This window comes from Acipenser ruthenus, chromosome 33, assembly GCF_902713425.1.
Source record: "Acipenser ruthenus chromosome 33, fAciRut3.2 maternal haplotype, whole genome shotgun sequence".
NCBI lineage: Eukaryota > Metazoa > Chordata > Actinopteri > Acipenseriformes > Acipenseridae > Acipenser > Acipenser ruthenus.
The window spans coordinates 605,709-623,032 of record NC_081221.1 but is presented as its reverse complement, the minus strand read 5'-3'; the positions used below and the strand labels follow the sequence as shown (position 1 = coordinate 623,032).

At 44.1% G+C, this 17,324-nt stretch overlaps 1 protein-coding gene across 6 annotated transcripts; it reads left to right on the top strand.

Moving 5' to 3' along the window:
• The first annotated feature begins 6,765 nt into the window (after positions 1-6,765).
• LOC117433532 (calcium-binding and coiled-coil domain-containing protein 2) lies at positions 6,766-17,324 on the top strand. 6 transcript variants are annotated; one of them, XM_059006658.1, is made up of 14 exons: positions 6,766-6,850; positions 8,895-9,078; positions 9,582-9,684; positions 10,238-10,386; positions 11,067-11,192; positions 11,568-11,726; positions 12,021-12,148; positions 12,413-12,503; positions 12,952-13,104; positions 13,372-13,581; positions 14,289-14,384; positions 14,614-14,800; positions 15,615-15,637; positions 16,282-17,324. In XM_059006658.1, the coding sequence occupies exons 2-14, from the start codon at positions 8,908-8,910 to the stop codon at positions 16,450-16,452; spliced, it is 1,767 nt and encodes a 588-aa protein (XP_058862641.1). In that variant the 5' UTR covers positions 6,766-6,850; positions 8,895-8,907; the 3' UTR covers positions 16,453-17,324. The 6 variants fall into 6 exon arrangements, with proteins under 6 accessions (XP_058862641.1, XP_033911749.3, XP_058862642.1 ...); XM_034055858.3 differs by lacking the exon at positions 6,766-6,850 and adding an exon at positions 6,976-7,284 and having other exon boundaries at positions 14,623-14,800; XM_059006659.1 differs by lacking the exon at positions 6,766-6,850 and adding an exon at positions 6,977-7,348.

Below are 17,324 nucleotides of genomic sequence, written 5' to 3'. Positions count from 1 at the left end.
CCGAACCGCCTTCTCACGGAGCTTCCAACTTCTAACTGGTGTACCTAAAGTTCGGTGGGCTGTGATTGGCTACAGTTTCAGAACTTTGCGGCGCTCAGTCGGTTGTTTTGGATTGGCTTGGACGTTGCTGTGGCGATTAAAGACGCTTCGGGGGAGTTTAATTAAACGGAAGAAAAACGTAAACAAAACCTCAGTAAATATGCCATCCGTTTATAAGTAATGCGACACAGAGTACGTGTGTTGTGATGTTAAACTTGAGCGGTTTGGGAATGGGATTTACATGAAGGTCGTTATTTCTTTAAGTCACAAAACCGTAATGCTGCATATTATTATTTATTTCTTAGCAAACGCCCTTATCCAGGGCGACTTACAATTGTTACAAGATATCACATTATTTTAACATACAATTACATTATTTTTACATACAATTGCCCATTTACACAGTTGGGTTTTTACTAAAGCAATCTGGGTGAAGTACCTTGCTTAAGGGTACAGTAGCAGTGTCCCCCACCTGGGATTGAACCCACGACCCTCCGGTCAAGAGCCCAGAGCCCTAATCACTACTCCACGCTGCTCACCTGTTATTGCATGTAGTATGTGTGTTCTGGACAGCTATAATGGCATGCCATAGTGTCGCTGACGTGCTTCAGCAGTTTCTGATATAATCTCTTGACATATATGAGAGTTAAAATCAGCATGCAATAATAACTGTGAGAAGGATTGCTCATTCATCCACTGCTGGGTTCCGGAATGGAATGAAGTCAACATTCTAGAGCCTCGTCAGTGTGGGTTCACCCGGAGTTCAGATGATGCCATAGCGTGCAAAACCCATTTGTCTCAGATCACGAAATGCCAGCTTGCTGTGCTTCATTGCTCTTGCATTATTGCGTAATTCTATTATTAACCGGCTGGGGCTACTTAAAAAACAGCAAGACATTAGGGGGCTGCTTTAAAAGCGTGTCCAGTGATGTACTGTACATTGATTTATCAACCTAACCCCAAAGTGTTTGAAGCATAAGCAAAATATGCAGTCTGCCACAGCTAAAGAGAAAATCACCCCTCTCTCGGTGGTGATAAAGTGCAGGCAGGCATGAATAGGGCTGTGCATATCTGTGCAGACACACGAGTACTGTTATTATTATTATTATTGTTTATTTGTTATCAGACGCCCTTATCCAGGGCGACTTACAGTCGTAACCAAAAATAGATTTCAAGAATCACAGTACAAGTAATAATGCTTGTACTGTCTATAAAATACACTGTACTTCAGGTCAGGAAAGGCCATATATGAAAACTCCCGTACAAAAGTGATGCTAGCACCACACCAATCTTCCCTGTCTCTCATTAGAGAGCACGGGCCCTTATTGCGCACATTGATCCTCACTGATAAGACAGCTAGTCGTTTGCTGACAAGCACCCCCCCCCCCCCCCCCCCCCCTGCATGTTTTATAAGCCCTTGTTTTGCGATCTGCAAAATAGTCATTTTTCCTACTTTTCCTAAATGGATCCATAAATCAGAAAGCTGGAACGGGCTCCTCGTCGCTTTCCATTAATCCTAACAATTTCTACAGGAAATTCAATGGACAAATCAATTTACCTGTAAGTCAGTGCCCCCCCCCCCCCCCCCCCCCCCCCCCCGCTTCATCAGTCTTGTATCGTTATTAATTACCCAATCGACAGACATTCGTCTTGCTGGTACGAGGAGAGAGACAAGTCGGTTGTAATGTGTTCTGGCTTAATGATCAGCCGCTATCTTTTAATAAAGCGGGTTTGACTCGTAATTTCACAGCACCTGACAACACATTGTTTGAGAAACCCATATATTTGTATTATTGTAACGGCCCCGCTTACTAAGTAACTATTTCAAGTTAGAAAAGTTCACCAAGTTAAATTTGTATTGATCATTAGGCAGTTTTCTCATGGCTATGCTGTGCATTTAGTTTACCTTGATTTGTGCTTTACAATGCTTCCCTATGCTTTACCAGACCTCTCTGTGCTTTACAATGCTTCCCTATGCTTTACCAGACCTCTCTGTGCTTTACAATGCTTCCCTATGCTTTACCAGACCTCTCTGTGCTTTACAATGCTTCCCTATGCTTTACCAGACCTCTCTGTGCTTTACAATGCTTCCCTATGCTTTACCAGACCTCTCTGTGCTTTACAATGCTTCCCTGTGCTTTACCAGACCTCTCTGTGCTTTACAATGATTCCCTCTGCTTTACCAGACCTCTCTGTGCTTTACAATGCTTCCCTCTGCTTTACCAGACCTCTCTGTGCTTTACAATGCTTCCCTATGCTTTACCAGACCTCTCTGTGCTTTACAATGCTTCCCTATGCTTTACCAGACCTCTCTGTGCTTTACAATGCTTCCCTATGCTTTACCAGACCTCTCTGTGCTTTACAATGCTTCCCTATGCTTTACCAGACCTCTCTGTGCTTTACAATGCTTCCCTATGCTTTACCAGACCTCTCTGTGCTTTACAATGCTTCCCTATGCTTTACCACACCTCTCTGTGCTTTACAATGCTTCCCTATGCTTTACCATACATCTCTGTGCTTTCACTGTGCTTTATTACACTTTGCTGTGCTTTAACTATAAGGGTTAAAAAAAAACCTTGGGTTACACGGTTAAAGCTGTGTAACCCAGGTTTTAAACCCCAATCTCTTACCTCTTATTAAGGCGTTAGCAATATTAACCCTGCTGCTCCCTGCTCTCCCTGACCACAGAAAGTGATTGGGCAGTGATCGGGCATATGTGCATGTTACAAAGTGAAGTACCAAATATATTTGAAAGAAATTTAACAGAAGAAAAAGGAGGGATTGGGGGGGGTTAAGAGAGAGGTGAGGAAATCGATTTTAAAACTCTGCAGTTCAACCCCCCCCCCCCCCAAGCCAATTAGGAGCTGGGGTCACAGAGATCACCTGAGCTCTGACCTATAGGGACAGCCTATCATCAATTCCCAATCTCAGCACACTCACGCCAGACCGCAAGCACATTAATAATGATGATGGAGGGTCTGTCACTGCTTTTTTATAATTGTGCATGTGATGAGGGGCTAAATGTGATCAGTATTTAAAACAGAACTTCCCATTCAGAGCTGAGCAAACTAAAAGGCAGAGTTATTATTATTATTATTATTATTATTATTATTATTATTATTATTATTATTAGAGCTCTGAATTCACACTTGCAAATCCGATATATACAGTTACAGTCTCAGCCCAGGGTTTGTGATCAAAGTGCTGCCTGGAGGCCAGGCCTTCACATCTGTGTCTCTCTTCTTTGTTAGTGATGATGTCGAATACAGGCAGCAGCTGGACTTAAAGTGACCTACTGGTGGACAAGCCCCCCCACCACCCCACCACCACCACACACACACACACCCTCCTGACAGCCTCTCACACACACACACACACACACACACATACACACACACACACACACACACACACACACACCCTCCTGACAGCTCCTCACACACACTCACACACACACACACACACACCTCCTGACAGCTCCTCACACACACTCACACCTCCTGACAGCCCCTCACACACACACACACACACGCACGCACACGCACACACACACACACACACACACACACACACACACACACCCTCCTGACAGCCCCTCACAGTGTTAATACTGGAAACGTTTTGAAAATGATAAATAATGTTTACACTTTGGAGAAATTTACAAGTTCCATAAGACAAACTTTGGGAAAGAAATAACAATAATAATAATAATAATAATAATAATAATAATAATAATAATAATAATAATAATAATAAACACAGTATTGCATTAAAAATCTACGAGCATCGAACTTTCATTGATAATAATGTACCATACTTATAAAACACATATCAAGCATGCGTTTGTTTGCTTTATTATGACCAGTATGCAGACTATTGCAGAGCTATATACAGATATTAATAAACTGCCTTCACTCAGCTGTAAGCGACACAGGCTGCTGTGTAGTGTGCTTATTGGCAGCTCCGTGCATTATTAATGCCCCTTGTCTTAAAATGCAGCCTTCGAAGGATTGCTTCATTTCCTATCCATTCGTCGTATCCATTCGTCGTGTTCATTCGTCACGGCTGGATGAAGCAGAAGCCCTCTTGTTAAAAGCCTCTATTGATTTTACACGTGCTGCAGTGCAGTGGAAACTGATGGATGTGAGAGACCCTGGAAAGCAGAGATGGGGGGGGGGGGGGTAATATATCCTGGAGATCTGTGGAATCGCCCTTGCTTTCTTTTAAAGGGCCACTTTGATTGTTTTAATGTATTAACTGCTAGCTTGCAAACACCTTAACACATCCCCTCCAGTCGCTGTGTGCACAATTGTACCCTTTAAGTTTCCTATCTATGAATCTGTTATATAACAATAATAATAATAATAAGTGTGTAAGCTTGGTGTAACACAGCACACTTCAAAATGAAAGTGCCAAGGAGGATTAGAGCAGTACATTAGCACTGGTACTTTGGTTGAACTTTGATTTATTTCAGATTGATATGTGCATTTCATGGCTGCAGTCAGCCTCAGTGTTTGTATATATATATAGGCAGCAGTGTGGAGTAGTGGTTAGGGCTCTGGACTCTTGACCAGAGGGTTGTGGGTTCAATCCCCAGTGGGGGACACTGCTGTTGTACCCTTGAGCAAGGTACTTTACCTAGATTGCTCCAGTAAAAACCCAACTGTATAAATGGGTAATTGTATGTAAAAATAATGTGATATCTGTATAATGTGAAATAATGTATAATGTGATATCTTGTAACAATTGTAAGTCGCCCTGGATAAGGGCGTCTGGTAAGAAATAAATAATAATAAATGCAACCTGAAGAAGGCCATATGCTCAGACTCTCCGTTTTGATTGGCTCTTTCCCTGCCTCTCTCTGCCCCGCCCCATTATTAGGCGTGTTATCAAAGCCCCGCCCCCTGAATATCTCCATATGGTTTGTGGAACAGGTGACAGGCTCGGGACTGGCTCGCAATGTCCAACTGTTCTGAGCAGAGCCGAGACAACGCAGCACGTCAGGGGCGTGCGCACTGACATCCCATTAGTCCGACATTCACATGGTAATCGCGTCCGGCCGCACATATGGTCTCTTTGCTAAATTAGGTAAACCATGGGAAGACGCATGCTGCCCCTCATGATTACTGTGTGGTCGACACAATAGGGGTACCATGCGAAACACACCAGGTTTCACTTTGCGATTGGAAATTAAATTAGAGACCACGACTGAACAACATGGACAAGGAATATCAAATTAGATTTGCCTCCCCCGACGACCCAGCGTTACTCAATGCGAGGAATAAACGAACCATACATCCGTCAATAAATGTCATGGGAAAACGTTAAGTTACATAGCGTTCTAAATATTAGTTTAGATGTTGGAAAGTTTATTTTTATTTAGAAATAAAAAAAAAAATAGAAAAATAACGACATCCATCAGAAAAAGTACATCAGAGACCGAAAAGGGTTTATTTTTTGTCACAATAAATACATTATATTTGTATTTTATTATGTGTTTATTAACTGTTCAACAGATCCATCAGTTTGTCCGTTTTGCAGAGAGCTGCTTGCAAACTGGCAAAATACACGTGTAGTTTTGTTAATTTAAAAACCTGCATTTATTTGACATCTTTTTTATTATTATTTCTAAACTTTTTTAAACATAATTACATGGAAATGTGTATAAGGTGACTGGGCAACGTGTATAATTTGGACCGCATATTGCATCCAGTTTAATATAATGAGCTATCGCATGAAAATTACGTGTCGTTCTCGGGTTCTTTTTGAGAACACGTCACTATTATACAGCTAATAACATTGCTTGCAAAGGCAATAAAAAACGTCACACAACTTTGGGTTTGGTCGTCCCCAGACATTATCCCTCCTTTGCGATGCAGCAGTATTGTAGTTTAGTCAGTGTGTTCTCATTGGCTCGTTTCCATCGTTCTTTAGACGCGCTGTTGGAATTATTGTAGCCAATAGAAAACAGGCAAACCAGAGTACGTAGAATTCCCTGGCATCACAGATTGTTAACTAAGAATAAAATGCAGAACGACCTTATTAGCTGGTTTCTCCAGAGTCTGTATATCTGTGGTATTTCTACAGTGATAAAAAGAATAGAAATTACAAAATCTGCGACAAAATGTATTGCACACTGATGCCAATTATGCACAGCAACTGAATACCGTTTAAAAGACAAAAAATAAATACACTAATTAGCCCTATTAATAATAATAATAATAATAATAATAATAATAATAATAATAATAATAATAATAATAATAATAATAATAATTTCAAAATCACCACCGGGATTCCGCTTGAATTTTTCGGCTTTTTATTTTCCAAATCTCTACCTCTCTTTAAATGTTAATTAGTCGTTGTTAAGCTGTCTCTGCGTCTTGATAAAGAGAAAACTACCAATTAAAAGACCGGGTTTAAGTTTTGAAATGCTGGACTTGCTATCAGTGTACAGTCACAGGGTATGCTGAAAAGAAAACATGTCGGGCCAACTGTGTTAGTGACACACACACACAAACTATAAACTATAGGCGACTACAAGAATGAAATGCAATTATGATCAAGGAGGCTTGGTGGCCCATTGGTGCGAGAAAGGGGCTTCGTACCAAAAGGTTCCGGGTTCAAATCCCAGCTCAGCCACTGACTCGTTGTGTGGTGACCTTGGGCAAGTCAGCTGTGCTCCGTCCTAGTATATAATTCACCCCCTATAAATTAATGATTAATAATAATCAGCGATGGACGTAATTTGGCAGGCCTGTTGGAAATAAAAATTAAGCAGAACAGAATCCGGTTCCGTCGAAATGTGAAGGTAAAAACAAATTACGTTGTTTTGTAATTTACAACTTTTTTTCTCAATATAATTAGGCAACAGAACCGGCTCAAAATACGTTTAAAGAAACGTCATGCGATCAAAAAAAAAAACCCCGAAAAACTTCAAGCCCTGTCTATAGGTAATCTTCTGCCACCTAGAGGTAGAAAAACGTCAAGACAGGTAGACTGCTAAAGCAGCGCTTACAGCAATACACTCTGAACCGGGCTCCAACGTGTTATCAATATTAATTAGCAGCGTTTTGTCTCATCCAGTCACGGGAGGGAAGACGGGCTGGCTCCTATTCGTTTGGCGTGCCCATAGTGTACTGTATGTTGTTTGAATTTCACACCTGTTTCTGCTGCCTGCGGTTAAGGATTGCTACGGATTCATCTCCCTTGCCGGTGGGAGTGGCAGCGTGTGCGGTAGTCGATGTAAGGACATGGGGAAAGGACGCTGGCTTCTTTTGGGGTGTTTCTGTGTGGTGTTATTTTCTTGGTTAGTCGTGTATTTTAAATGTTTCTGGTTCTTTATTTGCTTGTATGTCTGCTGTGTCTTTTCATCTGCCATTTCTCTCCGTGTCCTTATTTTTCCTTCTTGTAAGAAACATTTTAAAATGTTAAAATTAGTATTTTTTAGAAATATTTTGTTTAATTTCTGTAAGTCGCATTGGATAACAGCATCTGCTAAATGTATTATTTAATTATGTATGTAGAAATACTTTTTTTTTTTTTACAACATTATTATTATTATTATTATTATTATTATTATTATTATTATTATTATTATTATTAGTGATTCATTTTCGACTCATCTGGGACGGTATACAAAACAAACAAAAAATGTAATAAACTGCGTCACTGCCCGACAGCGTTGAAATCCCTTGACCGAACGTTAAATGCGAAGCCAGCCTGTTGTTGGCATGCGTGGGTGACGGGAGTTGTCGTTTTCCTTTGCATTTCTGCTGATTGGAAGCCCCCTTCAGCGTGTACCAGATAAACTACATTTCCCAGAAGAAACTGCGCGCCCGTAAGCTCATTGCATTGTGACAACAGGAGCGTCAGTAAATATTGTCAAAGTTTAATATTATGTTACCGCTTCCTTTCTCTGGGAACAAATTTAGTTGTTTTGTTGGTGTTGTTTTTCCCTTCTGTTAGTGTTTTAGCAGCCGTGTTTGTCGCTGTTTATTTTTCCCAGCTCTGGTAAACTCTTTCACTTTCTCTTCGCTTGTACTGTAATTTAAGTTTCTGTTTACAATAAAGGCGTTTAGGAAGACCTGTTTCTCAACAGGGTGTCCGTGAAAGGTTAATTTTTTTTAAATATATTTATTTGTTTCAAATTAAGGTTGGTCGAAAGGGACAAAAAATTCTGACAACTTGCTAGTTAACCTGTAATAATATTAATAACTACTCGACGCAAGGAAGTTATTCATAAAAATATATATATATTTTTGCCATAAAATCTTAACTTTCAACCGTGACATTCGAGGGATGAGTTCACTTTCACTATTGTAAATAATTAAATAAACAACAATTATTATTATTTTTGTAGTTGGCTGTCTTTCTGCAAGGCACAATGACGATGGTTTTATCATTCAATCACAACATTAGTAAAAATACAAAGGTATTGATGGAGTGTGTGACGGAAATAAGAAACATATTTGTATGTGTATGTTATTAACTGGTCTTAAAGGAGAATTACACATTTCTTTTATTTAAATTGAGTTTTTATTTATTTATTTCCTATAATTTTCCTATGAGGGCAGCAGTGTGGAGTAGTGGTCAGGGCTCTGGACTCTTGACCGGAGGGTCGTGGGTTCAATCCCAGGTGGGGGGACACTGCTGCTGTACCCTTGAGCAAGGTACTTTACCTAGATTGCTCCAATAAAAACCCAACTGTATCAATGGGGAATTGTATGTAAAAATAATGTGTAAAAAATAATGTAATTGTATGTAAAAATAATGTGATATCTTGTAACAATTGTAAGTCGCCCTGGATAAGGGCCTCTGTTGAGAAATAAATAATAATAATAATATCATTACAGAACAGAATCCGTAATGGACGCGGAACACCCCCCTACGTCCAATACTATGGACTCGTCCAGCTTCTCCCAGGTGGTTTTCAACAATGTGGAGAAGTCTTATTTTCCCGGTCAGTCGGTCAAATGTGCCTATACCATCATGGCTGTACTCAAGCCCAACATCAAAGACTGGGTCGGCATTTTTAAGGTAGGTTACCATGGTGACGTGCCAGAACATTCTGTGTTCTACAAAAAGACTGCTTAGGTTGGCCAGGTTGTCCTCGGCTCACCGCGCAACAGCGCCCCCTGTAGTCTGGCCGGGCGCGTGCGGGCTTATCTGTGCCCAGGGCTGTGTTGTTCTCCAATGCTGTAGCTCTTGGGTGGCTGCATGGTGAGTCTGCAGTGTGAAAACAAGCGGTCGGCTGACGGCACACGCTTCGGAGGACAGTGTGTGTTCGTCTTCGCCCTCCCGAGTCAGCGCAGGGGTGGTAGCGGTGAGCTGAGCATAATAAAATAATTGGCCATTCCAAATTGGGAGAAAATAATAAAAGAAATTGGCGATTTACTAAATTTAAAGAAAAATAAAAAAAGTTATGCTGGCATGACAATGAACTTCCATCTTGTAACAGAGCAGTCTCCACTCCTAACAGCTGAACCCTGACTCTATAATTGAGCTCCTCCCCTCTCTCTCTCTCTCTCTCTCTCTCTCAGGTTGGCTGGAGCACCACAAGGGATTACTACACCTTCCTGTGGGCCCCCCTTCCCAGCGACCTCGAGAAAGAGGAACAGGCAGAGCAAGAGGTGGTCTTTGAGGGTGAGTCTCCTGGGAGCCAGTCTCAGCTGCCCTTATGAAAGTTTCCCGTTGTAGAATGAATCATAGCAGAAAGCACAGTGACAGCATGAGAAAGCATAGACAAGCATTGTAAAGCACAGAGAGGTATGGTAAGGCATAGGGAAGCATTGTAAAGTACAGAGAGGTATTGCAAAGCACAGGGAAGCATTGTAAAGCACAGCGAGGTCTGGTAAAGCATAGGGAAGCATTGTAAAGCACAGAGAGGTATGGTAAAGCATAGGGAAGCATTGTAAAGCACAGAGAGGCCTGGTAAAGCATTGGGAAGCATTGTAAAGCACAGAGAGGTCTGGTGAAGCATAGGGAAGCACTGTAAAGCACAGAGAGGTCTGGTAAAGCATATTCAAAAACAAACCATGGTAAACTAGCCCTTATAAAAGTTTCCCCATAGTGAAATCCATGTTATAAAGCATAGGTAAGTATGGTAAGGAAATTACCATACAAGGGCGCTAACAGTAATGCTGATAACGTGATGATGATAATGCTAATAATTGGTTGATTTGCTTCTCCTCCCCAGTGTACTACCTGCCCAAGGAGGATGGCGAGTTCTATCAGTTCTGCTATGTGGACAGCAGAGGGCTGGTCCGAGGGGCCAGCACCCCCTTCCGATTCCAGGGGGGCCACGAGTCCAGCCTGGAAGCCGACCTGCTCGTGGTCACCACTCAGGTGAGCGAAGCGAGGCCCGTGGGCCGGGAGGGGCTTCCAAGCAGTTTTAGGGGGTCGCAGAAAAGTTTGACACCCAGGTGACGGTCAGGAAGCAGCTGTTTTTTCTTAGATTCTGCGGAGAACAGCGATCCACACAAACCCAAGCAGCTGTTTTCCCTAGAGCAATACAGTTTATTAGAAAAATACCAACAATCCTCTCCTGTGGAGGACCTTGATTATTATTATTATTATTATTATTTATTTCTTAGCAGATGCCCTTATCCAGGCTGACTTACAATTGTTACATGATATCATATTATTTTTACATACAGTTACCCATTTATACAGTTGGGTTTTTACTGGAGCAATCTAGGTAAAGTACCTTGCTCAAGGGTACAGCAGCAGTGTCCCCCACCTGGGATTGAACCCACGACCCTCCGGTCAAGAGTCCAGAGCCCTAACCACTACTCCACACTGCTGCCCCTGATCACAGTGACAATGGGATAATTGGTTTGTGCATCTCTGGCAGTTTCACAGGAAAGCTGTGAACGAAAAGAACGAAAGAAACAGTTCTCTTGTTGACTCTGGCAGTCCCTGTGGGTGGTTGGCAGAGTAGAATCAGGAGAGAATCGTTGCTTCAGTGTTTCTGGACAAAGAGAGCGAGAGACAGCCGCTGACCAAAGCTTTCTTCTCTCTGGCAGGAGCAAGTGGATGAGATCGAGAAGGAGGCAGAGGAACTGAGGAGAGAGAACAGACAACAGGGCGAGACCATCGTCCTCCTGAAGAGGGAGCTGGAAGACAGGCTGCTGGAGCTGAGAAAGACCCGGGTACGAGCACACAGACTGGGGGGAGCAAGCCTGGGCAAACCAGGGCAGGTGTCACTGAGCTTCAGTTTCGCCTTCTCAAATCTTCTAGACCAAGTCTCCTGAGGGGAGGGGGGGGAAGAAAAAATCTATTTATCTCAACAGGACTTTCCTGGTTAAATAAATCAAAGTTCCCCACAGTCATTCTTTTTTAGGGATGGAAATAAGATTGTGTAATTATTATTTCTGCAGAGTAATTGTCAATCCTAAATTTGTAACTGAACAACATAGCAGTGTAATTGTACAGTAATTGTGATTTCAGCGAACGAGGCTGCTGTAATTGTAATGGTCATACACCCTGGGTCTGGCACGGTGTATTGACTGTGTGTGTGTTTGCAGGAGTCAGTAGAGAAGCTGGGCTCTGAGGTGTCGAAGCTGCAGGTGGAGGGCGAGGAGGAGAGGCAGGGGAGGGAGGCTGTGTTCGCCCAGCTGGGAAAGCTAGAGACCACACTGGCCGGGACAGAAGAGCAGAGTCTGGAGAGCTTCCGAGAGAAAGAGGTGAAGGAAATCGGCACCAAACAAAAAAACAGGAGCCACACAGAAATGCGCTTTTCAGGGATGGAAATAAGACTGTTGCACAGCAGTTGGAGCCATTCCAGGTTTAACTGCAAGCTTGATTAGCCCCAGTGTGTAGCGGTAACAAGCTCAGGTGCGTCTTATTAAACTCAGTGAAACCAGGAATGGATCAGACTGCTACGCAACGGGAGTCTTATTGCCATCCCTGAAGTTGCCTGGTGTTTCATGTGTTAACTTGTCCCCCTTTCTCCACCCCCCCCCCCCGTCCCCGTCCAGGAGCTGCAGCAGACTCTCACAGCCCTGAGAGACAGGCAGGACAAGGTGGTTGCGAAGGCCAGGCAGCTGAGAGCGGAGAACGAGGAGCTGAAAAAGAGGAGCAGCCAGGCTGAGGAAGAGATCGACACGTGAGCCATTTCAACACATAAACCACTCCCCCAGGCAAACCACTCCTGTTAAACCACACCCCTGATAAACCACCCCCATATACAGTGTGCGCCGCGCTACAGAACAGTAGCAAGTACAGCTGGGACAACATAGTGCAACCGCTAATCTGTCGTCATCCCCCCCCCCCACATTACTGCCTCCTGCAGTGCATGTGAGAAGTTGATGAGAGATGTTTTTCGCTGTTGCGTGTGTTTGCAGCACCCTGCCTTTCCCTTCTTCCGCAGGCTGAGAGAGAGTCTGACCGAGCTGCAGCGGGGGAAGACACAAGCCGAGTCGGAGCTGAAGAAACTGCAGGACTGGAGCCAGCTGCTGCAGGTACAGAGAGGAGGGGGGCGGGGACCCACCAGCGAGGGGCGGGGACCCACCAGCGAGGGGCGGGGACCCACCAGCGAGGGGCGGGGACCCACCAGCGAGGGGCGGGGGCACAACAGCGAGGGGCGGGGACCCACCGACGAGGGGCGGGGACACAACAGTGAGGGGCGGGGGCTGTAAAGCATAGATAAGCATTGTAAAATAAAAATGAAATGAGATTCGAAGAGGTATGGTAAAGTGTAGGTAAGCAAAGCATCCTAAACCCCATAGAGGAGAAGTATTGTAGTCACACCAACTACAAAAAAATTCACTTCATTCAAGAACTGTTTGGTGAAAAAGTTGTGCTTTTTGGTCTTGTATCGTGGCACGAATGCTACACACCTCTAAAGTGCCTGTGTGTCTGTGCTGTGTCTATTGTTATTACTCAGCAGTGTGTGTCTGTGTGTTGCAGTTTGACCTGGGGAATGCGCAGAGGGAGAATGTGAAGCTGGCAGGAGAGCTGCGCAATGCCAGGGGGGCCGCCGAGAGCGTACAGGTACTGCGCTCGGAGAACCAGGAGCTGAGGAGAGCACTCGAGGGGAAGAAAGAGAACACCGAAATACAGGTGAGAGGAGGAGGTGGGAGGAGGGAGGGAGAGGGGACTGCAGACTGCAGACATCTATATTTGACAAATAAAACTTCGACAATAGTTAAAAAAAAATGTTTTTCCATTGCTTTATATGGGGGTGAAAAAATGGCATCCGGCTCGTGTGAGGCTGTTGTGCATTTGCGTCTTCCGTATGTGTATAAGACTAGAAGACGGTTTTATTTAATCCGTCCCCACATGAGGTCTCCGCTTCATGACAGAGTTTACCCCCCCCCCCACCCCCAGGCGCAGTGCCGGGAGCTGGAGCTGAAGCTGCAGGAAGCACGGGCTCTGGCGAGCTCAGAGACACAGCGGGCGGGCCGCACCCTGCAGGAAGTGACCTCAGTGCGGCACGCACACGAGAGGGAGGGGGCGGAGCGTCAGGAGAGGGAGGCGCAGCTGCAGTACTGGAAGCACGAGTTCGAGATCATGAAGGATCGGCTGGAGAAGACAGAGGTACTCTCTTTTAATGACAGACCGTATTATTGTTGTGGTCTCGCTGTCTGTCGTATCTGTTTGCCTCGCCTGTTTGTTTGTGTGCCCACGTGTGTCTGCCTGTCTCTGTGTTAGTCTGTCTATCTATCAGTCATACTCCACTAATTGTTAATTTGTAGTTTTGAAGAATTAATAGATTTCTTTCACTTGGTAAACTTTATGCCAAAGCTTAATAGACTTTACCATCCAGAGTCTAGGGAGTAGACAGGGCAGACCTTTGAGGGTGTCAGGACGGCAGCAGGCTGGGTTGACATCATCACAGCGTACATTCATGACGGTCAGGCTCTGACACGTTGCTGCGCTAATTCATAATCATAATAATAATACCAATAATGTAATTTGATACCGTGAGCACTTCAGGCCAGTGCACTGTGGATCTGAAGCAAAAACTACATTTTAAAAACAAAACAAAACAAAAAAAATGATTCCTTAGCTCTCTCACTAGATAAAAATCCTTTCTCTTACCAGCAAGATTATGGGATGGGTGTTAGCTAGCCAGGGTGCTGGTGCTGAATCGCAGGGATCCTTTTCAAAGACCCGACTTGAGTTAAATTAAATTAAATTAAATTAAAGCTGTGGGATCAGTCAGCTGCTAGTGCCTGCAGTTTGAGATGTGAAGAGTTTCTCTGTTCACTGCACCACTCCCCTCCCCCGCCCCCCCCCCCCAGATGCTGCTGACAGAGAGCAGACGAGGACTGGAGGAGGAAGCTGTGAGGTGTGGGATTCAGCAGCTGGAGATCGAGGAACTGAGACAGGCCAACAAGGTGAGGAGCCACACAAGTGTGCCAGAGTGTCTCCATTGGACAAGTGTGCCAGAGCGCAATTTGTGTTTTTTAGTTTATCAGTGACTTTGTATCTGAAATATATATCTCCTCTGATTCTCTCTCCCCTTCTCTCTCTCTCTCTCCCTCTCTCTCTCTCTCTCTCTCTCTCTCTCTCTCTCTCTCTCTCTCTCTCTCTCTCTCTCTCTCTCTCTCTCCCCCTCTCTCTCAGGACCTCCAGATGGAGATGCAGAGGCTCCGCAGGGCTGGTCAGACGCAGCACTCTCCTCTATCCAGCCTGCCCGACACCCCCGCAGTCCAGCTGCAGCACCCCAACCCCTACAGCCTCCCACCGGTCCCCTCCATCCCGCCCCACACCCCCTCCCTGCTCTACCCGAACCCCTTCATCGGCACCACAGGTGAGGGCTCTCCTCCGCTCCCCTCGTCTCTGTCAGTGACTTTGTTACAAACATGCTCCCCTACTTCACTGCTACCTGCTTTCTTTCTCTTCCATTCTTTTGTTTTTATCTCATTTCTTTCTTTCTTTCTTTCTTTCTTTCTTTCTATTTTTTTATTGTAATGCGTGTGCTTCAGGATGTGATACAGAGATGCACAGACACACACAGACACAGACAAAAGTGCAAACTCACACTAGCCAGGCACTCAGTCTTATTATAATGATCAGGAGCCAGGAGTTTGTTACTTAACTGCATGAACGGTTCCTATTGATAAACCTGCAGACTCGCTGAATTACTGAAGTACTGAAGTACTGTGATGAGAATCAGGTCATTTCAATAATACACCTGACCCAGGTGACCTCTGAACCCCAGGACTTAGGAGGCTGTGTGGTCCGGTGGTTAAAGAAACGGGCTTGTAACCAGGAGGTCCCCGGTTCAAATCCCACCTCAGCCACTGACTCACTGTGTGACCCTGAGCAAGTCACTGAACCTCCTTGTGCTCTGTCTTTCGGGTGAGACATAGTTGTAAGTGACTCTGCAGCTGATGCATAGTTCACACACCCTAGTCTCTGTAAGTCGCCTTGGATAAAGGCATCTGCTAAATAAACAAATAATAAAATAAAGGACTGGGTGCAGCAGCAGCAGCAGCAGCAGGGCTAGTGACAGATTGAAATGTAACAAACCTGCCAGCCTGTCCACCAATCAGAGGGCAGGACTCAAACCCCATTGCAACTCACACATTTATTTTCTTTATTTCCTTTTTTGTTCCTATTAGGTCAATCTGGCTCCGTTACACAGGTATGTACAATAAGATTTGTTTTATCATCACTGGTCAGTCTTTTGGTTTCTTCAGCACAGCTGCATGATGTCCTGGCTTTTTTGTTTTATTATTTTTTTAACTGCTTTTAAAGTTATAAAAACATTAAGCTTCAGTTCTTCATGAAGTTTTGGGTGGAGTAGTGGTTAGGCCTCTGGACTCTTGACCGGAGGGTCGTGGGTTCAATCCCTGGTAGGGGACACTGCGGCTGTATCCTTGAGCAAGGTACTTTACCTAGATTGCTCCAGTGAAAACCCTACTGTATAAATGGGTAATTGTATGTAAAAAATAATGTGATATCTTGTAACAATTGTAAGTCGCCCTGGACAAGGGTGTCTGCTAAGAAATGAATAATAATAGTAAGGAAACTGAAATGCCTTCATTAACCCTTTCATGCGTGGAATATGTGGCACCCGACTTATAGGAGGCTCTCATGCATTCGCGTCTTTTGTATGCCTCTATATATTATATAGACTAGAAGAGTTTTTTTTTTTTGTATCATTCTCCATACAAGGTTGTCGTGCATGAAAGGGTTAAGATAATTTGTCAAGGATAGGTGTATAATAAGGGCAAGACCCCTCATTATCTCTCTCTGAGCCCCTCTTTCTGTCTTCTCTGGGTGCAGGGCTCTGTGAAGGACTGCCCGGTTTGCAGAGTGCAGTTTCCTGGTATCACTGACGAGGAGCTGGCACAGCACATGGAGAGCCACGAACGCATCTGCCCCTTCTGTGGGGACCTGTTTGAGTACTTCACCCAGGAGGAGTTCGAGAGCCACGTCTACGCGCATGACTACTGAGACCAGCTCCACGGCGCCGCCCTTGTGGCACACAGCAGCATTGCAGCCTCCCTCTGCCACGCTTGTTGTAAATCGCCTGTCGGCACGAGGCACTGTTTAATCAAATCACAGAGAAGCAATGTTAAACCTTCTTTTAAAAATGAGTGCCAGGGGTTTGAGTGAATGGGAAGCTTATTTTAAATGATTCAAAGTGTCCTTAACAAAACATACCTAAAAAAAAAAGAAAAGTCGTTTTTTAACAGGTTAAGAAAAAAGGGCCTCAGAATACGGGCCTAAGTCTCGGGCTGTATTCACTTTTAAGGACTCCTTCGATGAATTCCAAGTTAGCAGATCGTGCAAAACCTGCCCCCACCTGTTTTTAAAAGAGGGTTGCTTCTATTTATTTAATTGTAATCGCTGTTTGACCTTTGAAAATGGTTTAAAAACGCTCTTGCGGTTTGTGAACAGGGCTCTATATTAAGCCTTGCACTGGGAGGCACTGGGAAGCTGTAGTTAAGTAAAACCATTAGTAATGATTCAATAAGCCAGGGAGAGGGACGATGTGTGTTAATGTAGGAGAGGATCATTGTGAACACAAAGCCACTTTTTCAGGACCTGTGGTTTGAAACCTGGTTTCCGGGAGGCCTAGTCTGAGGTTGCTGTAATGAAATGTTTACAAAACCTAGAGGAAGAGAATATAGCAGAATCCTTTTAACGCCCAACAGAAGCTGTAGTTAGACTGTCTGGAGGGAACATTTGTAACACAATATATCATCTGAGTGATGTTTAATTCTTGTTGTTCCTTTTACTTTGTGTATAACAAAAAACGTGTGTCTCATTAGGGTGAACGGAACCGAGTAAAGGATCGAGTTCATTCGCTGACGGATGGTGGA